Below are 25,675 nucleotides of genomic sequence, written 5' to 3'. Positions count from 1 at the left end.
GGCACTGCGTACAAGGAAGCAGGGTATGTGTGAGTAGTGCCTATCTCTGAATAAGCCCCATAGATTCAGCCTTTTTTATTTTACAATTTTAAATAGATTGATAGAAAAGATTGATAGAAAAGTAGTGTATGCATTATTTTATGTGCAGGGGCGGTTTACGATAGGAGGGGACTGGTGTGCAGTCTCTTGGGCCATTTCCTCTTTGTGGTGCCAAAGACTCTGCACAAACACAAGTCTCTGGAAACATAGTGCCCACCACATTACCAGAGACTACTCTCTCCTGCACATGTGCAGGTCTGTGAAAACATGGCGCCCATCATGTTCCTGGAGACCAATCTTTCATGTGCATGTGCGCATCTTCTGAGGGATTTCTCTGGCATCAGAAGCACCAACTTGCACTCTGGAGGGTAAGATATTAAAATGGGTGCAGGGTGTGTAGAGTGGGAACATGGGCCCCTGTGCCCCACACACGGGCCTCTGTGCCCCACACACAATGCACCCATTTTTTTTTTTATTCTGTAATTTTTATTAAGTTTTAACAGATATACAAAAGCAAATTATAATCCCCATAAAACTGTAACAGATACGTCCCTGACATATGCTGGAAACACAAAGTAATATGAACGAACAGCGTAAGCCATACATAGAGAACAAAGACATTAGGAAATATGTCAATCAGTGCAATGTATCCGTTCCCCCATTATCCAAGTCACCATTCTGATAGTCTAGAACCCGAGGGCGCCTATCAGGTGAGACCATACGGATTTGTGCACAATGTACATCATTTTGTTTGTTAGGATAGTGACATAGGCTACCACCTAAACAGTGGAAGATACGTAAAACATATATATATATATATACTAAGATCACATCAGAAAATAGGTCGGCTTTACACAGCACATATCGAGAAAACAGAATAATATAGCAGAATATTAAATAAAGAAAAAAAAATAAAAATAATCCCATCCCAGAACCCCCCACCCTGTATATCAAAGCCCCCAACTTTAGGTATACCTGGATCCCTAGAACTAACGTAACCTAACCCAATTAACCTACTCTAAATACCCAATTGAATGTCCCTACCCAACTGCAATAAGGAGAAGGTAAATTAGTGGTTTTAGCCATTAGTAGTGAAAAACTTCCCTATTGGTTACTCAACCTCCCTGCTAATCTACCCCTCCTATCCCATTCCACCCACCCACCCCCCTAATATAGGATATTAGACACATTGGCTGAAGGATTTAATACTATAATAATGACCGCTTCGGTGTTAAAAACTGTGGGCAATAAGAGAGCACGGAAACATAACATATGGATATAGTAAAAATCATCATCCAATACAGAAAGCCAAAATGTAAACAAGAATTAGTCAGGCCAGGCTTCTATGTCAACAGAGGCATAGGTTTTGACATCAGGATTTTCAGCAGTAGAGTAGGCTCCGAAGCAGACAAGGCCCACATCACCAGGATAAGTTCCAAGATAGTGAGTGCTTTCATTACCAGGAGAAGTTCCGCATTTGTGAAGGCTTTCATCACCAGAGTAAGTTTCAAAATAGGGAGAGCCTACATCACGAGGATAAGTTCCAGTGCAGTGAAGGCTTACAACACCTGCGTGGGTTTCAGAGCAGTTAAGATAACAGATCCAAAATCGAGTTTGTAGCAGAGGCCGTAGGTATTTTACTTGAAGGGGCTCCGCTAGGGGTACAGGATGATATAGAAGAGCATTAAACAGAGCCTTGCTGAGAGTTGGATGATCATGGTGGCGCATGCCCTGAACATATATGGATACAGGAGCCATAAATTTGGTGCAACGGGTTTCCCATTTTCTCCTAATATACGGAGGTGACAATAGAAGAGAGGCAGGCTCACAGTTATGAAAGTTTAGGAGAACGGAGGTGACAATAGCAGAAAGGCAAACTCCCAATTATGTAGACTGAGGAGACACTAGGGGCGGCTAGCACACCCCCAAGTCGCAAGAAGGACAGAGAGCGCCTCCCGCTCAATGCTCCAAAGCAGAGGTGGGAAGACTGAAGAATCCAGGCCCGCACACAAGGGTATGAGGGATGTCGCCTGCAGTCGATATCTCCACAAAACAAGATGGCCGCGGCCCCCACCTAGCGTCCTCAATGCACGGTAAAATAGCTCACAGTTCAAGATGATAGTGGATTTTAGGCTCTGTAAAGTGTGGCAGCCCAGAAATACACTTACGAGACTGTCCAGGTAAACCGCAGCTGCACAAGGCTCCAAGGCTCAGCTTCTGTATGTAGCTGCAGCAGCAAGATGGCGCCGGCTCACACACGCCGTCTCCTCACCCCACCACTGCAAGGATGTTAGTTGGGTAGCGGGGGGCCAGGTCCCGACTCAGATACCACCGGAGCGCTGCCAGGAGGTTCCCCCACAGCTCTGTAATGTTTGGAGCACCGAAGCGACCACAGGATTCCTATTCAGGATAACTGACAATGCACCCATTATAGATACACCTATGATTTATGAGCCTTGATGGAGTAAAGAAAGTGGTGTTTCCGCTGGTGGATAGCACAGCCATTGATGTTGCTATAAATTTGAGTCTGAAAAGCTTTGCCCACGTCTGAAAAATAAGAAATGCATTCCCATATGTGCAAATTCCTTCCTTGACAGTTTTTTTTATATTTAGCATGAAAAATAGAATATAAATGTATGTATTCCTGGGTATTACTGCTACTATCCTTAAAACAACCCTAGGCTCCTGGTCTGAAACCATGCAGCACTGCAGTTGGGACAGATTTTAAATATGCAGAGAGATTTGAGAGGGTTGCAACTAAACCGTAGTGTAAAAATAAAGCAGTCTGTAGTTACCCTGAATGTATGGCCGGATCCAAGGAGGGGAGGCAGAGGCAGTCGTTCCGGAGCCTACACTCCATGAATCGCGCACACCACTGGTGCACTAGTATCAGAGCACAGTCCTCAAATAAAGGTTGTTAAGAGGATAATTGCGCTCTGAAGAAAGAATGATGTTGACTTGAAAATGAAGAAGGTTGATGATAACTTGGGAGGTTATATCCAGTTAAAGAATGATTGATATCACGAAGAAGATTGGATCCAATAATGAAAGAACGGTAAAAGACTCTAAATGACTGGAGCTTAACTTGGAGCCAGATCCAGAGGGTACTGACAGAGTCCGGAAAGAACCAGTTGGACCGGACCAGGAAGAATGGACCTGGTTTGGGTTGCGAGACCAGCAATGGAGTTGGAGTCTTGCCATGGACAACAGACTGGCTGAGCTGAGAACAGGCTGCAGGCACTAGAATGATCAGGAGTCTTTCCTCCACTGCACGGCTCTGGAGACTTTCTGCACGGACCCAGATCAGCCTAGGCAAATCCCCTATATACCTTGAGGGCGCTGCCATTGGCTGACAGGGCAGGGAAACAGAAAAGTCTCTGACCTGGCCCATTCGCTGTTCTGCCCATAGCTAAGAGGGCGGAGCCGGCATCACAGCGCCACCTAGCACCAACCTGTCTCCGTGCATCATAACCCAGCCCCCACGCTGTCTCACACACCCGCTACCCCTGTTGCCCCCGTCTGCCACTGGGGACTAGACGTACACATGACAGCCGATGGTGGACACGGACGGGTAAGTAGCGTGCTCGCCGTATATCACTGCGGCTGTATGTGACAGGTGCACAGTTACATTCTCCTTATTAAGAAACAACAGAAAAAGGGGGAGAATCGGCGCTCAGAAAAAGTGCTAGTTCAAGTGCTTGCATCAATTCAGTAAAAAAATTTTTTTAATGAAATAATTTCATACACATATACATATATAAAAATAAATATAAGTATAAAAACAATGGATTAATAGCAATGGACCTATTGGGAGAGATACGGGGGGGGGTTTGTATAGTCACCAGTACTATGTTGATAGGACCTGCACTGATCCAAGGGCTTGTGTCCATAAATGTCCAAGGAGCGTCCGTGTAAATGTGGCCGTATGATGGTATATCTTGGTAGATGCCTTGGAGGTTGGCCCGTTGGCAAAGAAGATGTTTGTAGCCAGCCCGGGATGTCCTTCCAGTTGGAATGGCAATCAGGATTTTTCAAGGCTTCTCACGGTCTCAGTGGAACAATTTCCTTATTCCCATATCAGAATCAGGCCCATACACACTTACCTGCCATTTATCAGTTTGATCTTTTTAAATATTTGTGATGAGAATGAAATCCTATGCTCAGCAAGCTTCCTTCCTTTTTTGGCTCGCATGTGGAAGCATTAAAAAATGATTTCCCCTTTTATCCGCTTTCATGTGGGAATGCTGAGACATTGGTTTATGACATTTGGATCACAGATATGCTGCAACTGTGTCATTTAGAAAAAGTGTCATTGGTTTTTGTCATGTGGAAACATCAAAATACTTTAATTTGTATTTGTCAAAATCAATCCCATGCTTTAATGTTATTGCTTCGCATTCGTAGAAACATGTTTTCTACTGATGTGGAAACATTGAGCCTCTGCTTTTGGTGCCTTCTACTAGCCATTAATAAACAGACTAAAAAAAACAGGTTTTCCACGGACTCTTGATTTACTCCACTTATAAACATCAGCTTTGCACTCCAGCCCACATCCCGTTTTGCATAAAACTAAGGAGGTTATTCAGACTTGATCACACCAGCTGCTAATCTCTGCCCAGCCAGACGGAAATCCTTCCTTGTGCATGCTTGCAAATTGCTGTGTGAATGGGCTGTAAAAATTCCACTGATTGGTGGATAGCTGCAAATCCAACCATTTTTCTGACATCCGAATCCCAACTGCCATGAGCCCGACAGTCGGAATCCCGACTTACACAAGCTATTTTTCCCCCGGCGGGGGGAGGGGTGAGGTGCTTTAGTGTCCCTGCCCCCCATAGAGGGAGAATGGATAGTTGGTGAGCGCAGTCGGGAGGTGGCGAGTCGGTAAGTTATGCCACACCCGAAATAAAGAGGCTGATCAAGGTCAGAGCTAAAGTCACAAGACTCCTCTTCAAATACCTGGGCATGCCTGCATTTTTCCTGCCATTTCAAGAAAAAGCCGGTTACCTTCCTAAAATGCCGTCTTCCTGGCATTGTTACTCCACTGCTTGGGCTGTGGTGGGATAGTTACTCCACTGCTTGGGCTGTGGTGGGATTGATACGCCACTGGTTGGGCTGTAGTGGCATTGTTATGCCATTGCATATGCTAGAGTATATGTTTTTCTCTGCTTTCTCCTATTTAAAAAGATGGATACCGCAGAAGATCACCTTTTTTTTAATTGCATTTTACCACATACCCATAGCCTACTATGGGGATATCCAGGGGCAGAAAGATTTGCTCTCTGCCACTAGTAACACCATCTTGAAATTATGTTACCCTGCATCCATTCTAGTATGAACATGCAAAGCAAAGGCAGAAATACATTGTACTTTAGGGTATGGAAACCACAGCAGAGGAGAACAAGGAAGAAGCTGGATTGATAAGTGAAAAACTATATCAGTGTTATACAGTATGTAGCGATATTTACTGTTCACTTCTATGGAAGCATACAATTATTAAGAAATAGACCACAGCAATGCAGAAACCCATCTGTGCAACTGCTGACACAATGACTAATATCGGCACGTGTCCTCAATAAACAGCAGATGCATCACAGGGTGACTTTTGCAACTTTTTATATGACGGTTTATGTAGAGGAGATGGCCTTTTTAACTATATGTCACGGCATACGGGAAAAAAACTTTGGCCTCCTAATTCATATGGCAATAATGAGTGTTATGTTGAAGTTTTTTCTTATTTATGCTTGCAGTACACCTAAATCCCACAGTGTTCAACTGATCTAAAGGACATAAAATAAATGTGGCCTTAATTAAGTGATTTGTCCTACCTCCATAGTCTGAGAAAGTAACAGGTTCAGTATGACTCCAAAATCCTGCTCCGGTTTATTTTGCTCCAAAGCCTTTATAAACAGAAACTATTTCAACACATAGTATGTAATTCGATAAGTACAGATGAAACCTAAACAAGATGTTGCATGAATGGAAACCTCATACCTCAGTCTCATCTCTTGAGAAAGGGAACCTATCTATACATATCTGCTTCAGTAGCTAAATGAAAATATGGAAAACATATGGCTTCGAAACCACATTGCTGGAATTCTAGTGGATGCCTGACAGATTATTTGACCCAAACGTGGTCCATGTAAAGATTGGCCAAGATAAATGTGAATTCATTTAATGTATGTCCCATAACAATATCTCTCCTTGCTAAACTGTGAAATGGAAATGTTTGGTATTTTTATAAATATTAGTATCATCGTTGGCTTTTTTCTAATAAACATCTGTAACCAGCAATGCAGAGTATTCTTACTTTTCTATATACTGTAGAACCAGGAAGCTAAATTAATCTGTAAACCGTGGCATAACACTGGCATATTGAAAGTTAGCTTTGTACACTTCTACTGCATACATTGGCAACATTCCAGTGGCTCAACAAAGGATCACTGTCAGCGATTTTCTGTGTGCTTCGGTATTTCATTACATTCTAGCAAGAGTACGTTACAGATGTTGTCAGCCAGTAATAAAGTGCAGTAATCTGGACCTGTCACCCCTATGTAACACTCAACTGAATATGGGGCATTCTAGTTAACTGCTTTTCAAAACGGAAAGATGTTACATTTCTCTCTGCAAAGTACAATAGCCTGAGAATCTGTGTATTGGAGATTTTACAAGGAGGACAATTGGTTCCCAAAAAAAAAAAGAATGACAGAGGTTGCTGCCCCTGCAAAGTACAGAGGTGAAAGGAGCTTGGCAATGCCCTATTGCTCTTTCCCTTGGCCCTCACCTCCCCAAAAGCTACCTCTTGGGCTTCTTGGGTTAGACCCCCCACCTTCCCTTATAACTATGTATAACCTTTCTACAGACTTGTATAAAACACTTATTTCTGCAACACATAAAGGAATATTAAAATAATACATAAGAATGTTGAATGCTCCTTGGGCTGGACCCCCACTTTCCCTTCTGTTTTCCCTCACAAAGAGGGGGCTGGGACCAAAAAGCTGAGCATCTGAAGCTGACACCTTGTATGTTTCTCCAATATGCCTGGTGCATATCAATAGTTATTGCCCTGATGCTGAGCCCTCTTCTGCTCAAAAGAGGCCCAGGATGCTTGATTAGAATACCTAAGTATTGCTATGGAGCTCCGCTGTACACTGCTCTCGCTGTAATTGGTTCATCATGTAACGCAACTTCAGGGGTTAATAAAGACCTGATTGAGGTGGCCGATCGTGAGGCCATTTAGGAAATAGAATCCAGCGTTTGTGGGTGGGAACCGGCCTTTATTTGGAAGTGTCAGGGAAAATATAGGCATGCTAAGGCATTTTCAGGAAGGGTGTGTGACATCCGCTCTGGTCTCAACCAGTGTTAGGGACACGGGAGATCTCGCCAACCCTAACTCCGTTGTCACCTCTTGGAGTTGGCGGATGCGTGCTTAGCTAACCTTCACCAATAATAGCCGCGTTCGTGGGAGCCCGTTAGTCAGGCTCCCACCCCGATGCCACCTGGTCTTACTAGTGACAACGCAGCCGCCAAGGCCCGAGGTAAACAAGGGGAAAGCTAACTAACAACAAGAGGCGAGAACTACCCTGCCCTACGGAGGAGGGTGCCAGTGGATAAAACTCAAAGCTGGAACCCCCTAGGCAAACGCTGTTGGCAGCGGGTGAAGCAATACACAGTAGTCAAACTGACAGGTGTAACAATACACAAGGTGCTGACACAATAAGAACTGCTGACGGGTGTAACAATACACAGTATGCTGACACAATAAGAATCTGCTGACGGGTGTAACAATACACAGTATGCTGACACAATAAGAATCTGCTGACGGGTGTAACAATACACAGTATGCTGACACAATAAGGAAATAGTAAGTACTGAGACCAAGAGTGGGAATCTCCCAACTTATCTGGAAACAGGAGGATCTGCAGGCAGGAGCAGACAAGGATCCTGGAGACAGCTGAGACCAGGTCACAGGAACGGGAGCCAACGCTGGGTAGGAGCCTGGAACCGGGAACACTCTAGACACCAGGTCAAGAACTATAGCCGGCGTCTGAGTGTCCCGGCCAGGCAGTTTAAATAGCGCGCCAAGCGCTACCCTGACGCTGCGTGCGGCGTAGTATCCACCCCTTCCTCCCTGCGGCCGCCAGGCGTCCCCCGTCGCCTTGGCAACCGCTGCGGCAGGGGAGGAAGGGGTTGCACCCGGGCTGCCTGACGCCCGTCACCGTCCGCCGGAAGCTCCCGGCTGGTGACGCGACGGCGTCGTGGTAACCCAGCAACCGCTGGGACGGAGCTAGTGGAGACTGCCGGGCGAGCGGAGGCGCTGCCCGTGCAGCTCCTAACAACCAGCTTATTTTTATCGCACAGGAAAATGGATTTGCAGCGGTTTGTTGATTGGCGGGATTTTCGCAAGTCATTGGCAGACCTGCACAGGGTCTGGACATGGCTTTGTCCATTAGATAGTGATTGTACCTTTCTGAGTGAATCAGAATAACCCCCTATATCCCTGGGCAATAGTGGGGTCACACATCTCTATCGTCCATAATCTACACAAATTGCAATTTCGGCTAACCTTCTAGGCAATTTTGACAAATCGTACCATGTGTACACAGCTTAAATCAGATTGATGAACTATCATGTTGTGACGTTTACTCTATTGTGAAGTCAGAGAAAAACACACATGATGAAGTCTCGACATGTTGTGTTTTGTATAATTGTGCCTCCGTACTTTCCTTACAAGAAGTCGGGAGAAGGTCACCCTGTGATCATTTAAATATTATATTATCATGCATATCAATCGTATATATTTTTTTTATACAATATTTTTATAAGTATATTTTTGCTGGAACATTGTATACTGTTTTAAAATGTTTCTAAATAGTTTTTAGAGAAACATATTATTCCCCGGGGTTATTGATTATTGCTTGGAACTCCCTCACTGTTGTTTTTTGTTGAGATATTCGCGTTGACTAAGAGGGAACCATGGGAGTTATGCAGACCTGATCGCACGGCTATGAATTTGCCTAACGGCTGATTATTGATACACTGCTCATGTGAATGGGCTGCAATGCATGTGCAGGACACTGTGCTGGACACCCCCTGGGGCTGCTGCTTCCAGCTTCGGCTGTTTGCGGCTGCTTGGAGAAGTTTGGGGCTGCTTGGGAGCGCTCAGGTGTTTGGGCGTTCAGCCATTCGTTTGTTTGGACATTCCTGTGTTTGGACGCGCAAACCTCCCCGAGCGCTGACGGATAGGATCTGCGATAGGGGCGGTGACATGGAGGATCCGCAATGGGGAGGGGGGGGGGTCAGCAAATGGGGGATTCTTTACAGTTGCATGCCCGGAAATTTCTTGGGACAGCCCACTCCTGCAGCGCATGTTCAACCCGAGAAATTTCCAGCCATACCACGAAAGGAGTTAAATACAAAAGTAGGTATGAGCTGCATAGTAAATGTACCCCATTGTCACAAAATACATTAAATTAAATGTAAGTTATCAGTTGCCACAGCACTGCACTAAATTTTCTGCATTATTTGATTTTTTTTTTCCAAATATTTTTTTGTTAAGGATTGAGCATTATGGTAATACAATCAACGAAATACAATTGTGTTTGTTACAACAAATGATATGATATGCATTCAAATTACATTAGGATACTGTATAATTTCTCTTCATTCTTTATCACACAAACAGATAACGAATATGCAAACGAACACGGCCCAAAGACCCCAGAAAGTTAAAGCAGTTATTAGTGTTTTGATAAATCTATTGGAGCGTCTCCCAAGAGACTCCTAGTTTCGTACCATTGTGTGGACCTGAAACATTTATTAATCTGTACTTTAAGATCATCTGATAAGGAGTCAATAAAACCCTCCCATATTTGGAAGAAATTTTCAGTGCGTTCTTCCTTCTGTAGGGATGCCTCCACCCACTCCATATGAAAGATGTGGAAAAGTTTTGCCCTAAATAGCGGGATGGTCGGAGGGTCCGCATGGATCCACTGATGTAGGATACATTTGCAGGACACTGCCGAGATTATCAGCATCATCTTTTTATTGTCTGGTAATATTGGTGATTGGGGGGGGGGGTATATCCCCAGCAAGGCCCACTCTGCCTTTAAGGGAAGGCTGTTTAAAAGATAAGTCACAGAGAAACCCTGCACCTGTTTTCAAAAACGGAATACTAAAGGACAGTCCCACATGCAGTGTTTGAATGTTGCTCCCGAGCAGCCCAGTTTTGGCCATGTGTCGGTTTCGGAGATACCAATGACATAACGTCTATGTGGGGAAAGTTAACCATTGTGGTAAATACTATAAAACATTTCCCTGTACATACAGGAGGGCAATGTCTTCCAGGAATAGTGGAATGAGCGTAATAGGTGTTTTATTGAGTATTGCGGAAAGGTCTGCAGCCATGTAGATATACCCGTTCATATGGTGTCCAAGGCAATTGGGGTGTGTAAAATTTGATAGTAAATCGAGATAGCTCTTCTACCCGAAGTTGGTCTAAATAGGAGCGTGTCTAAGGTGTTGGTCTTATCAGTAGGTGAAAGAAATCTTAGGACTGAACTCGCCTAATGTTGAGCTTGTGACCGGGGAACTGTGTATTTTTCGTCCATGTCGTGAACCCTCAAGGGAGCTGATGCCGTTTCATTTACCAGGACCTTAACATGCCTTATCCCTTTACTTTTTCAGGATTGGAAAGGTTGTAATGCCTGACCTCCTTGAAATTCTGGATTTGCCGTTAGTGGTAAAAACAAGGAGTGGTGGCTATTTAATTGTGTTTGTTTCTTGTGTGGTGCCAGACTGTCCAGGGTGTTTGTAAAAGGGGATTTTGAGCTATTAAGGGTGTAATCTCCTGTTTGTGGCAATGTAAAAATGATAATAAGTGTACCATATATACTCGAGTATAAGCCTACTTTTTCAGAACATTTTTTATGCTGAAAAAGCCCCCCTAGGCTTATACTCGAGTGAGGGTCCCACTTGAGTCAATAAGTTTTCCCAGTTTTTTGTTGTAAAATTAGGTGCCTCATCTTACATTCGGGTCAACTTATACTTGAGTATATACGGTATATGAGGTAAAAAGGATTGATCTATGGCTGTGTCCGTGTAATTATAAGTATCATGTATCCAATCCTTAATGTATCTAAGGATACAGACCTGATTGTAGATGCGGAAGTTGGTAAGATTCATGCCTCCATTATCCACGGGCTGTTGTAAATAATAATAAACTTATTCTTGGTCATTTGTTTTGCTAGATAAATTTACGAAATACCTTAATAATGTGCTTTTCATCTGTGGTGGATAACATTATTGGTAACATTTGTAACGGATATAAGCGTTTTGGGAATATCATAATTTTTAGTAATTGAATGCGTCCTAGGTAAGATAACATTAAATGTTTCCAGTTATCAAGTTAATCTAGAGCTGATTTTATGGTTTTAGTAACATTTAGTCTATATAGGGCTTGTAAGTTTTTGGGTATATAAATTCCCAGGTATTTTATTGCGCTTGAAGCCCATCTGATTTGACATCCTCCGGCCCACCCAGGCCGTGTCTGAGAGCCCAGGTAGAGACCATGAGATTTGTCCTGATTTATTGAGAACCCAGATATAGACCCGCATTCCTCTATTTTTTAAGGATGGGTACAAGAGTATTTTCAGGATTAGAGATATACAAGAGTAAGTCATCTGCGAAAGCTACTACCTTAGTTTCTTGAGTCCCCATAAATATACCCTTAAATACTAGCCAGGATTGGAGGAGGCGCAAAAGGGGGTCAAGCGCAAGATTTAAAAGGAGCGGGGAGAGGGGACAGTCCTGTCTTGTGCCCCTTTCTATAATAATGGGTTGGCTTCTCTCGCCATTAATAATTAAAGAAATTCGTCCCCAAACGCTCTTATACGGAAATTTTTTTGTACGTGTGTCCAGGAAACGGTGTCAAATGCTTTCTCAGCATCTAAGCTGAGAAGCATTGGCGGAGATCCAAAAGTTGATTGGGCGGTCCGTATAATTGCCACCAGGGCAGTACGCACCCCCTTCACTGAATATCTATCATGAGTAAAACCAAGTTGGTTAAGGGTTAGTATGCACTATTTGATTTTTCTCATGGCAGAATAGGGCTTTTAATATACAGTCAAAACTAATGCTGAGTGAATACCATATTTTGACCCCCTAAAACTAATGGCGGTGCCCGTTGATATTAAAATGAGAGTAAACCCAACTCTTATCAAATTTAGATGGTTATTCAGACAAAATCGCAAAGCACTTTTTCTTTTTTGTAATAGCAAAGAGAGAGAGTTAGATTTGAGTGAGATATTTTGGTGGATAATCAACCCCAGAATAATTTTTCACCAGGCAGAAAAAACCCAATTGCCGCCTGTTTTTAGGGCGAATTTGACCCACGCTGATCAATCCCCGTGCTGAATTTTTGCATGGGCGAAAAAGCGAAAGTGAAAATCTTGTAACAACCAAATTCGCATGGTTTTGGTAAATTCGCAGCCGTTTACACCCATGTTAATTCGATTTAATTGTGATTGATAGGAGAATCTTTGCCCCTTTTTTTTCACCTGGTCGAAAAATTTGTCCGAGATTGAATACCTCCTTTTGTGTCTGTGCATGGAATATACTGGCTGATTTATTTTTACACTGCAATTTAGATTTCAGTTCGAACAGGTCTAAATAACCCGCTTAGGTACAAAGTTTATAAAACATTTTTTTGTGTATTTAAACTAATACTTTTTGTGCCATTTGCATTTGTTTTTCTTACCATCTGCTTACAAACCTTCTCCCACTATGGACTCTGATTTCAAACAGTGGACAGAGAGTAATTTAGTTTGGTTATTATTAAAATACGAGATCGATATCCTCATGGAATTTAATTTTATTGTACCATATAATATTGCTAAAAACAACATATCTTCAGTAAATGATAGCAAAGTTTAGCTTTAAAACAGTCCTGATTCAATCAGGATAATTGACTTTGAATTGTCCTTGCTTTATGTTAATTGTAATAGTAGAAGCTAAGTAGTCTAAAGATATAACCCCATTTTAAACCTTTTAGAGTCTGTTGTGATGACATAATCTCTCAGCCATGTTCTGTTGATTTTAGAAGATTATATGCTATTAGAGTGATCATATAGTAAAATAAAGTACCAAAATATTCTGTTACAGAGTAAAATATACTAAAGAAAATTCAAAAATAAATAGCTGCAGAAAATACAAAAGTTAGGTTTACAGAGATGGACCACAATTGTGTAGGTTTAAATGTATATGATTAACTTGCATTAGGCTTAAACAAATTCATATTCATATAGAATTCACATGTGACATTTATAATATGATGTCTAGTGTAAAATTACAGTATACTTAGAGAACTGTGGTGTAAAAAGTTTTACAGTATTTGGTGGGATGTGATGGCAGCTAGTTACGTTATGACATAATGACTTTCATATTCAGGAGTATAAGATTATTATGATTGCTGTTTATGGCTTCCATGTGTTTGGGTGTTTCCCAAGGCAATACCTACTTTTTTTTGTCAAATTAAATGTTTAACAGAAAAAGCTTTTTTCCCCCCACAATTTTGTGTGGTTATTGCACCTCAAACAACAAAATTTGTTTTTAATTGACATCTTATTTTAGTGTACAGGGTAACAGCGTACTCGAACAGGGTATTTATTTTTAATGTAATAAGATCCAAATGTGTTGTGTAACAAGATGTCATCAACCAATCATACATAGTTACATAATTACATAGTAGTTAAGGCTGAATAAAGACGTACGTCAATCAAGTTCAACCTTTGGTTAGAGTGTATGATCTATTTGCTACATCCCTTTATATACGTTTTGTATTCTGGTTTCATTTTAGACAAATGATGCTTGTTATTTGTACCCCTGAATGTTTTTACCTATTATATGTTTGTCCAAACTTATTTCAAATGTATTTATTGTGTCTGCCAACACCACCGCTGCAAGAAGAGAATTCCAGAATTTAAATTGCCCTGACCGTAAAAGAAAATTTGTTTTCTAAGGGTACGAAATCTTCTTTCCTCGAGTCTAAACGCATTCCCACTGGTCCTAGAGTATTTCCTCAAAGCACAAAGGGTGCCTGATAGTTCCTTATATTGGCCCCTGATATATTTCTACATGTTTAGCATGTCTCCAATAAAACGCCTATTTTCCAGTATAATCAATCCCAATTTGTCCAATCTGGCTTCATAGCACAATTTATCCAACCCTTTTATTAGCGTTGTTGCTCTTCTTTGGGCTTTTTCTGTAGAGTGTATTTCTTCTTAAAACTTTGTAGGCCACACGGGTATAAACTACTAGCATACAATCAGACTGGACAAATTGGTTGTTGGGGATTTATTAATGTATTTGTTTTTATTCTGTTTATTAACATCTTTTAAACTCTCTCTCTCCTCATGTGTTTTTCTTAGAATATATATCTGCCACCATGATAATTGCTTCAGTGTCATGTCCCTTGCTGCAACTGTCTTTATTATTTACCATGTACTTGACTAATTTGCCTTGTACTGTAATTCATAATTGTCTTGTTTTTAGTTCATCTATGTATTTGTAGGCGCTGCAGAACCCTTGTGGCCCCATATAAATAAAGAATAATAAATAAACAAAACTTCACTTTTGCTAATCCTACCTCTCTGAACAATAAGATTTCAGATACTGAAAATGATGTCCAATCTTAGTCTGTAGTTCATACAATATGATTAGTCAGTAAGTTTTATGAGAAGTCATATACAGTAGGTTTGCATATCCTAAAAACATTTTATAGCATTATTTTCTCCAGAATACACTTGATTAAATAGAAACAAAAATTCACATTTATAAACTTGTTTTAACTTGTTAAACTTTATGTCCAACATATATACAGTTATAGCGGATAATGTAATTCTAATACTTTTTTTACTTTTGTTTTTATAGTTAACCACTTGTACATTGGATGGAAATCTACAAATGTTTGTCCCTTGAATGGATTGATCACTGGCTCAACTTAAAAGACCATTTCCCTTTCATCTCTGGAAAACTGTTAAAATTGCAATAACAAATAAACTGACTATTTGAAATCTCAGTGGTTTGACCTGTGAAAGTTTTTTCATGGAAGATGTTAAATTGAATACAGGTTGAGTATCCCTTATCCAAAATGATCAGGACCAAAAGAATTTTGGATAACGGTTTATTCCGTATTTCAGAATAGTTTTATATTTCAATGATGTATCTTAAGGTATCTTGCATTTATTTTGAACAAATACATCAAACACATGAATACACACAAATATATTTTATTTGTGCATAAAATAAGGAATCAAACATGAAACAAAGTTTGTGCTCTATCTCAGGTACTGAATTTGTATGCCAAGCAATCATTTTCTTGCACATATTTAGTGCCAGTTACATACTGTATCATGTCCCCAGTAGTTCTGTTACAGCTGTCCCTAGTCACTTTCTGGAATTTTTTGGAATAATTTGGATAATGGATATTTTGATAAGGGATACTCAGCCTGTAATTGAAAGAGCTAAACTAAAACACCATAGATATTGTCAATTAAGATAATGAAATCACAATATATATATATATATATATATATATATATATATATATATATATATATATATGATATAAGATCGCACTCCATACAACAAATGTACAACCGCTGGGGTGATGTCCAGAACTTTCCTCACAAGAAAAAAAGTCCATGTATATAAAGACCAAAAAGACACACTCTCCAGACTGTTTGATGCAAAATAAAAAGCTGTGTATTTGTATTCACATAGACATCAATGTAAAAAGAAGGGTACTCAACGTTAGCGTTTCAGTCCTTATAGGACCTTCCTCAGGAGTTAGACAACAAGGGCATCCATTTGGGGTGAAGCACAGCGTGGACCACACAGCAGGTTCCTACAGCGTAGGAACCTGCTGTGTGGTCCACGCTGTGCTTCACCCCAATTGGATGCCCTTGTTGTCTAACTCCTGAGGAAGGTCCTATAAGGACTGAAACGCTAACGTTGAGTACCCTTCTTTTTACATTGATGTCTATGTGAGTACAAATACACAGCTTTTTATTTTGCATCAAACAGTCTGGAGAGTGTGTCTTTTTGGTCTATATATATATATATATATATATATATATATATATATATATATTTCTACAATCATATTCTGAGGCAGCCATTATGACCCTAAGCTTGGTCATAAAGGGGTATGTCTTTTGCAGCTGAATCAAGGCTAAGTCTCAGTAGTCCATCTTGAGAAAATGCAGTCACCAGCAGGAGCTGAAATTGCATTATACAAATAAATGATAAAAACAGTGGCGATATTTGCTTCTCTTAGTAATAGATCAGGGGTGGCCATACCTGTCCTCAAGATCTACCAGCAGTTCATGATTTTCAGGCAACCTGTGGATCGATAGTAGGAATGAATGCAGCAGGTTTCAAAATGTGACAGTTTATAATGACTACAGCTGTGCACCAGCTAGAACAGGGCTGGGCAACACCGGCCCTCCAGATGATAATGAACTTTACATCCCAGGATGCTTTGCATTAGTTTTGCTATGTGACCATGCTGAAACTGATGCAAGGCATGCTGGGATGTGTAGTTTATCAACATCTGGAGGGCCGGTGTTGTCCATCCCTGAGCTAGAAGATTTGGGTCATGTGACAGTTAGTAATGACTACAGCTGTGCACCAGCTAGGTGATTTGGAACTTGTGGACCATTGGTAGATTTCGAGGACCAGTATCGCCACCTCTGTAATAAATCCATCAATGGAGGATTAGAGAGCATGGCTTCTTATAAATAATAACATTTCTGGATGATTTTTCTTAGGTCATCTGAATTTGTTAAGAGCTCAGTGGAATGCACAAACTTTAAAATGACCTCTACTTTATGTTTCGTATAGTGTACAGAATAACAGCGTACACGAACATAGAATTCATTTTTTATTTTATCAGTTTCTATCTATATATCTTGTAATTTAAAATGTGATTAAACATCTGAAAGGTATGCTGTTTTCATGTTGTCTGTGAACTATATACTTTACAAAGCTTTTCCTACTGGTAATTTATACTTCCTCTTTTGTCATAAATTCAGTTGTTGTTTTAAATTGCTATTATTTTTTAAAAAGCTGATTATACGCATATGTGGACTCACATTCAGGCCCTCATTCTGGTTGACTCGCAAAGCAGCGGTATTTCGCTGCTATGCGAGCCAACTAAAAGCTGCCCGCACGAATGTTAACCTCCCACTGGATGCCGAATGTCCCAGCAGGCCTGCGAATGGATGTTTTGCATAAACATCCATTCGCAGGCTTGCGTGCAGGCCCAAAATCATTCGATGGTCAAAATTATTTTTGAAGCGCTCACTAATCCAAGTCACTCTCTGGTGCCTTAGATTAGCTCCCTGCTCCATGGAAGGCAATCAGCTGCCCCCGCTCAAATGGGGAAGCCCAGTGTTTTCCTGGGCGCACCCAGCTTTTCTTGGCAATGTGCCCCCACCCCCCGCTGCATGTGTCATTGAGACTGTGCAAGTCTCGGAGGGCGCCCGCAATGAAGGCCTGTACATGCGCATAAGCAATTATGCACAGGCTGTCACCATCGGTCCCCATTGCGAATTTGCAATGGGGCAAATCAATCAGAATGAGGGCCTAAGCATCATGCAGTTTGATTTTGCATTCTATGTGTTGTTTTACAAAAGGAGATAAAAGACATTTTGAAGTGGAATTTTTCAGTGAAAGGTCAGGGCTGGTTGAGTGCATACTTAGCTGGCGGAGTAATTGTGACAGATAATAGACATATTTAATAAAGAATACTGCTCTTCGCTCATTTCAGGTTCAATTATTTTTACCATAGTTTATTGACACTTTGGAGAAATCAGAGATATGAAGCATAACTTAAATTCTTTTGAAAGCCTATTACAGTATATGTGCCCTGCTAACAAGAGTTGACTATAGATGAAAAATGAACAAGACAGACAAAAGGACATGCTTTTTGTTTATGTGATAGGACAGGAAGCTAATGGGGCCTACACACGTAGCGATTTAAGGGTATTTTCTAAGTGATTTCACTAGATCACTTAGAAAATGCGTGTGTATGGGCCATAGTGATGCGTAGCGCTATCGTCCGGCAATATCCAGCATGCAGGATATAATTGATCAAGGCCAGTGCTATCAAAAGAGAACACTCAGTGCTGGTTATAAAAATATGGGGTACCCCTATTCTTTTTGCCCCCCCCGTATTATTGTAACCAGGACCGGTAACAGTCCGAGGCTGGTTTGCCACAAATAATTGTGATAAATTGCAAAAAATAGTTTGCAACAAAGTGCAAAGGACGTATCAGCTGATTCTCAATAATAGGTAGCGGGCTACCTTGTTTATCATAAATTAGCATTGCTGCATTTAATGAGATATGTTTTATACAGTGAGAACAAAGGGGACAAAAACACCATATACAGTAAGTATTGGATTTCAAAGAAATATGATAATATTAGAGTGCTAATAGTAATAGTAAATTGGTATTTATTAAAAATCAATTAATATACAATACATAAATAAGTAAATGAAAAAAAATTATGAAATAAAATAAAAAACCACCACAATATTAATTGTATAAATTGTATATATATATATTCACAGGTTCTGCTAAAGAAAGATAGAATTTTTATATCAATAAATCCCATTAGACTAGCATAATGTCCGTAGGTATTTTTGCAATCTACACAAAAGTGTCAGTATAACAAGGATAAAAAGTTGGCAGGAGTAACTTATCTGGTAAGTCTGCTGTAGCAATCTCCATGCAGCTGAAGGAGTAACTTGTCCGGCCAGCTCTCATTTACTCTGTGTGGCCGGGAGTGATGTCTGGACCACGCTGCTAACAGAGCACATAGCTGGACTACGCTACAGATCCCATTGGTGCCCCAAGCTGAATTGCACCTCATGCTGCAGAGGGATATTTAAAGCTGTGTAGACACCATGGAAGGAGGGCGCCTGGGGCCAAACTGGCTGCCAGGTGGTATTGGGTGCAGGACCATGGGAATATGAGCACCTTAATGCATTGTTCCACTGTTTTCAGGTAGCCATTTCATCAGAAGGTATGTAGTATGCTTAGCTGGACTGGTTTTTAAAGCCCAGGTAACCAATCATCAGTTGGACCTCATCACTGGGAGGTGATTTATTCACTAACAAGTCTATACTTAGGACACGCGGGCATGTAGTGAGGCTCGGGGAAAATATATTTTGTACTAGATTAAGAAAAGTATTCTTCACCATTAGAGCAGTACAATTCTGGAACTCAGTGCCGGTTTGGGAGGTTACAGCAACTACTGTTAATGAATTTAAATCAAAACTGGATACATTTTTGGCCAATGCTATGACTTCAATAGCTATGACTTTCTCAAGTCAGTAGTTAAAAGGCAAGTACCGTAGGTTGAACTGGATGGACTAATGTCTTTTTTTCAACCTTAATTACTACAGTATGTTACTATGGGCCTTATTCTGGTTGGTGCGGCCGGGCCGTACGCGTACGTTCCGGGGTTTTTCATGATCTGCGCATGCGTACATTCGCTAATGCGCAGGCGCGAACACTCCACAACGCTTACGGACGGGTCTCTCCATGCGGAAAAACCTGTACGCGAGTGTACGGGCATTGGGGGCGGCATAGGGGCGTGTTGAGGGGAGCGGCCGAAATAATGAGGGAAAATGGGCGTAAATATGGGCGTACACGGGGGTGTGCACCAAAAATGAGCGGTGCTACTACCGCACGATCGCCTAAAGCACCGTTCATTTCGGACACAAAACAGGCGGCCGCCAACCGCCAGCTCAGACCACCCCTACAGATACCGCATGCCTGCGTGCGCCTGGGTTTGCTAATTTACGCTGATTACTACTCAAACACATAAACCTGAATGTAATAACCAATGCTGCAGTCTATTAAGTCCAAACCATGATTTCACTACCTGCAAGCCACACACAGCACTCAAACACATTGGAAGCTTATCTTTCTATACTTCTCTACATTTAAAGGTTTGTTTAATTTAAGGTAAGAATCTTTTTAAGACCTGCTTATATATGCTAAGGTAGGTATTTGTTAAACAGTTAGACACATTCACTACGTGCTTTCATAGACTTTACACAGTAGCACACTCAATCTACACAAGTCGACATGTGTCAACGTGTTCACTCTAATACAAACATAGGTTTTGTATTTATGATACAATAACATAAACCACATCTAACACCTACAAAGGATGTTTCAGCAATGTTTTAAGCCCATGCCCACTATTTTGCACATTAATTAATTCAATCAATTAATTAATTTTCATAATTACAGTTGAAAGGCAAGATTTGCAGGTCCATATATGTGAAGGGTATGCCAGCGTACACGGACGTACGCTCACTCTCACGAGCGGTGACATAAGCTGAGTTTTCTATTGAAAACAATAGGGACCCGTCCGTGCAAGCTGGCGTACGCTCAGATAGCCGCAAGAAGTCGGTGGGAAGACGGACGAGAGACGTCCGTAAACGGTGGCGTACGCTCAATTGTACGCCAGTTGTCGGAGTGTAAGGGCTGGTCCGTCCGTGTACGTTGGCGTACGCTCAATTGTACGCCACTCCACTTCGACGTTGTTTCTGGCCGTACGTATGCGGCTGATTTGTGGGTGGACTTAACCCCAACGGCCGCGTACGGATAGCGTACGTTAATAGCGAACGTACGCACGTTTGGCCGCTACGATCAGAATAACCTCCTATGTTACTGATCAACTGTGGTGAGAGTTTAATCCAGCCTAATTAGGTATTTATTTAGAAACCCTATCAAAGCAAACATATACAATCAATACAAAGCATTTCATTTTATTTTCATTCATGTTTAAATAGATTCCCTTTTAAGTCTAAGACACAGGGATAAATATAATTCAGAGTACAGTAATTATAGATAGTAGTTCCCTATGGAATTAATCTCTATTCATCTCTAAATACTCTGAATTCTATGTATCTTTGTATCTTGTACCCTTGTTGTAAAATCAGAATACACTGGGTCTCCATCTCTGCTACAGTGTAGCGGCTACAGAAGGGTTAACTGTGGTGGGTGCGCACACAGTGCTCTCAAGCAGCCTATTACAATTCAAGGTGTTATTCTTAAAGCACCTTAAAAACAGAAGGACAGTGTACAGTGAATGAATTGATACCGGCGCTTTAGAGAGGTAGTCTCTTAGAGATTTTGATTCCAATAAATGTCCAGTAACCAGAAGTTTGAATGGATGTGGCGATTATGGATGTATTAATCCTCCAGATATGGAATAAAGCAGAAACAGAATATAGTGCATAACGTTTAAGACAACAAATTTAATAGGGGTAATGCACTTACAATTGGTAGGAGTTAAAAAGGCACATAACAAATAGTCCCGGGGCACAGCAGGAGGTATGTGGTCAGTCTCAGACGCTACTGATGAAGGATCGATAAGGATCTGAAACGCGTTTAGCGTGCCTTGCCATTTGACTACTCTGACTTTGTACCCGTGCTGGACTTCGGGATTCGTGTGGACGGACGAGTTCAGGCTGTTTCAGTGTCCGGAACTGATCAGCCTTAGAGACCGACCACATACCTCCTGCTGTGCCCCGGGACTATTAGTTATGTGCCTTTTTAACTCCTACCAATTGTAAGTGCATTACCCCTATTAAATTTGTTGTCTTAAACGTTATGCACTATATTCTGTTTCTGCTTTATTCCATATCTGGAGGATTAATACATCCATAATCGCCACATCCATTCAAACTTCTGGTTACTGGACATTTATTGGAATCAAAATCTCTAAGAGACTACCTCTCTAAAGCGCCGGTATCAACTCATTCACTGTACACTGTCCCACAGTGTAGCGGCTGTCAGAAGAGAGTGAGCAGCAGAAGAGAGGACATGGCTGGATGGAGCAGGTACAGTAAGTACAGTATGTGTGTGAGAGAAATTTCAATGTAAAAGCTGTGTTATTAAAGTTATACCCCTCTTGGTGTCTGTGTCTTTCTTTACACATTATTTTTACAGGTGAACTACGAGACCCAGCGGGCACATTAATGCCCTCCGTACTGGGTCTTGTAGTGCCGCTGCAAAAAGGAATGTGCTTTTTCTAATTGTTGGACACATCAGCCCGGCGGCTACTGTTCTGGGATGCCGGGGACAGCCCCAGACTTCACACGTCCAGGGCCTTTATTGGGGGGGGGGTAGTGCCACTCCCCCAGGTAGTGCCCCTGGCTGTGGCATGACACCACTGGCTATTGCAGCCCAGTGCTGGTTCCAAAATATGGGGGTCTCCCAGTTTTTTTGTCCCCCCATATTTTTGGAACCAGGACCAGTCCAAGAGTCTGGGGCTGGTATCAGAAATACGGGGGACCCCTAAGCTTTTTTTCCCCCCGAATTTTTTGATAAAGATCTGGCTCAATGAGCCCAGGGCTGGTTATGCTCATTGGGGGGGACCCCATGCCATTTAAAAAAAAAAAAAATCACTACATTCTGCACACTTCCATGTCTAAAAATCGCACATTTTTGTTACTAAAAGACACACATTTTCCTTACTAAAAATCGCACTAAATCGCATGCAAATTCTGAGTTTGTCTAAAATTTTGCACCAAAACCTTGCGGGCAAACTTCCCAAATGTGACATTTGACAGGTGCGATTTGGTGTGATTCTTTTAGATACCTTTTAAATCGCACCCTATTACATCTCGCCCTGGAGGTTGTATAATAGGGTCTGAATTTTTGAAGCAGCACGTTTATGGCTATCTCGGCTGCAGATTTAAGGCACAAATAACTTTAATGTCTTTTAAAATATTTGTCTTTTAAAATATTGCCACTTTAAATATGGCTAAATATCCCATTACCTAGATACAAAGTTTGATGAACACCAATACATATTACTGCATACGTAAATGCAAACTGAGAAATACAGTATCTAAAGGCCGATTCCAAAAGCACTACTTTGCAGAACCACAAGAGGATTTTTTTGGGATATTACCGGCTCTTAAATAATGTTTAGGTGCATTTTGATAAATTATGTAAAATATTTACCTGTATGTTAATGATATGTAATTAAAACAATCTCGATAATTTTAAGTGGTTTCGGTTGATAGGTCAATAGATCGACCACTATTAGTCGACAGGCACAAGGGCGACATGGACAAATGGGTAAAATGCACTAGGCCTACAATGACAAGGTTGTCGCAAACAAAAGGTCGACGTGGCAATGGTCGGTATCCAGACTGATCATAGACTGACTCATGATAGACACAATAGGTCGACACAATGGTCGGTATCCAGACTGATCATAGACTGACTCATGATAGACACAATAGGTTGACAGGGTCTAAAGGTTTGACATGGTCAAAAGGTCAACATGGAAAAGGTCAACATGAAAAAGGTAGACATGCATTTTTTTTACAAAATGTTTAGCTGAAATGTGGCGACAGGTGGTATTTCATGCTCTACCATCCACTAGGGCGTGGTGGGAGAATAAAATAGTGTGCCGAGCATAGCGAGGCATTGAGCCTGAAGCATGGCGAGTGCAGCGAGCCATGCAAGGGGACACGGTACACTTAGACAGTGTCCATGTCAACCTATGTCAACATAGACACCCTAAAAACATTAAAAACGCATGTCGACCTTTTTCCATGTCGACCTTTTGTATGTCGACATTTTGACCATGCCGACCTTTTTCATGACGACCTTTTAACCATGTCGACATTTTATCTGTCGACCTTTAGACCCTGTAGACCTTGTGACTGTTGACCATTAGCGGTCGACCATATGAATGTCTATCATCAGTCAGTCTATGGTTTATACCATAACCCAGTGGTCACCACATTAAAAGATCAACATGAGTTTTTCACATTTTTTTATTTGGACTTTTTCAATCCACATGGACTACATTTTGGAACAGTAAAGTGTGCCGAGTGAAGCACCAGAGGAACGCATGCCCAAAGCAAGGCAAGCAAATGTGTTACACTAGTTATGGTTCATGCTGACAGATGCTGACATTGAAATAAAAGAGTGAAAAAAATCATTTTGACCTTTTCATGTGTTGATTATTGTCATATCAACATTTGGTACTTATGAGTTATCTGGGCGCCCGATTTTTTGATTGTATGCCTTAAGTTGGATGCGATGACCCGATTTTTCCATAGGAATCAATGTTAAAATGGACAGAGTCCATTTTAACATGGAATTCAATGGGAAAAAGGGGTCCTCTTCATACCCCTACTATCCAAATGGGCATGGAGTTGGATATAAACCTGTGGCGAGCGTAGCGAGCCACCGAGCCCGAAGCGTGGCGAGCGAAGCGAGCCCCGCGAGGGGACGGTATTCTATGTCCCCTCGCGGGGCTCGCTACGCTCGCCACGCTTCGGGCTCGGTGGCTCGCTACGCTCGCCACAGGTTTATATCCAACTCCATGCCCACTTGGATAGTAGGGGTATGAAAAGGACCCCTTTTTCCCATTGAATTCCATGTTAAAATGGACTCTGTCCATTTTAACATTGATTCCTATGGAAAAATCGGGTCATCGCATCGCATCGCTTCGCATCGCATCCGATGGTCGCATGCGATGCGATGCGATGTGCCCGATCCGACCCGATTTAGAAATCGGGCGCCCGGATAACTCATAAGTACCCAACATTTTGCTTTTAGTTTTCTGCATGTCGACCCTTTCCATATCTCGACCTTGTGCCTGTCAAACTGAACACTGTTGAAGATAGACAGGATGTTACTGTAGACTGAACAGGTCTTTATCTGTGAACATAAAAGTGAAAGGTAATGCCAATAGTTTTCCACCATATGCATTTCCAGAGAGCAAAATAGCATACAGAGTTTATAGACGAGACCACTATTGCCTGTTGTATGCAGAGCAAAGCCTTATGTTGAAATCTCAGAATTCAACCTCTAATAACCTTTAAAATAATAAATCCATCTAAAATACAAATAATCATATTTGAAATAAGAATATATGTCATGGAAGAAGCAGTCACTGTTTGTGTCTATGTAAACCAGACTTCCTTTTCTGACAAACAGGATCTATTTAAAGTTTTTCAAGGACATATTTACATCATGTTCCGGACAGTTCTAAAGTATTAGACAGGAATGCTCATTTGATTGTTTTCATTTGCTGAGTTTCATCTGTCCTGGATCTTTCACATACATTTGGGTATGGTATTTTAAGTATTTTTGTCACCTGGATTTGGAATTTCATTTATACAACCTTCTCAAAAACACACCTCTTAATTCTCAGGCAAGTAAAGTCGGTTCTAATTTCAATTCCAACAAAGATCTATATTTTACAAATTTGAGGTATTCATTAAACAAATAAGTTTGATATGGACAATTTGTAATAGGAAATAAGCATGAAAGTGAATGTCTCCTAAACCGATGCATAAAGGAAATGTTTTATGTGATGTTGTGACACCGCTAAATCAACTAAAAATACATTTAGAACTGAGGTCTATGGTTTATTAAGTCTTAACAAGATATAAATGCAAGGGTGATAACAAGAGATAAACATCCAGCCAATCACCTACTAACAGCCATGTTACAGGCTGTTTTTGAAAAAAGTCAGTAAGGAGCTGATTGGCTGGACGTTTATCTCTCTTTATCACCCTTATTTG

General features: G+C 41.2%; 1 protein-coding gene across 3 annotated transcripts in view; it reads left to right on the top strand.

Moving 5' to 3' along the window:
• The window catches only part of WDR27 (WD repeat domain 27), a 323,892-nt gene extending 308,738 nt beyond the window's left edge, over positions 1 to 15,154 (top strand). The window contains exon 23 of one of the 3 annotated variants that reach the window (XM_083176279.1): positions 14,965 to 15,154. In XM_083176279.1, the coding sequence (XP_083032405.1) occupies positions 14,965 to 15,012 (48 nt within the window). In that variant the 3' untranslated portion in view covers positions 15,013 to 15,154. The remainder of the gene's footprint in view (positions 1 to 14,964) is intronic. The other 2 variants (XM_083176277.1, XM_083176278.1) reach the window with 2 other exon arrangements.
• Positions 15,155 to 25,675: the final 10,521 nt, after the last annotated feature.

The sequence above is a fragment of the Crinia signifera genome, chromosome 3 (genome assembly GCF_055691185.1).
Source record: "Crinia signifera chromosome 3, ASM5569118v1, whole genome shotgun sequence".
NCBI classification, from domain to species: Eukaryota; Metazoa; Chordata; class Amphibia; order Anura; family Myobatrachidae; genus Crinia; species Crinia signifera.
This window is presented reverse-complemented; position numbering and strand designations above follow the sequence as displayed.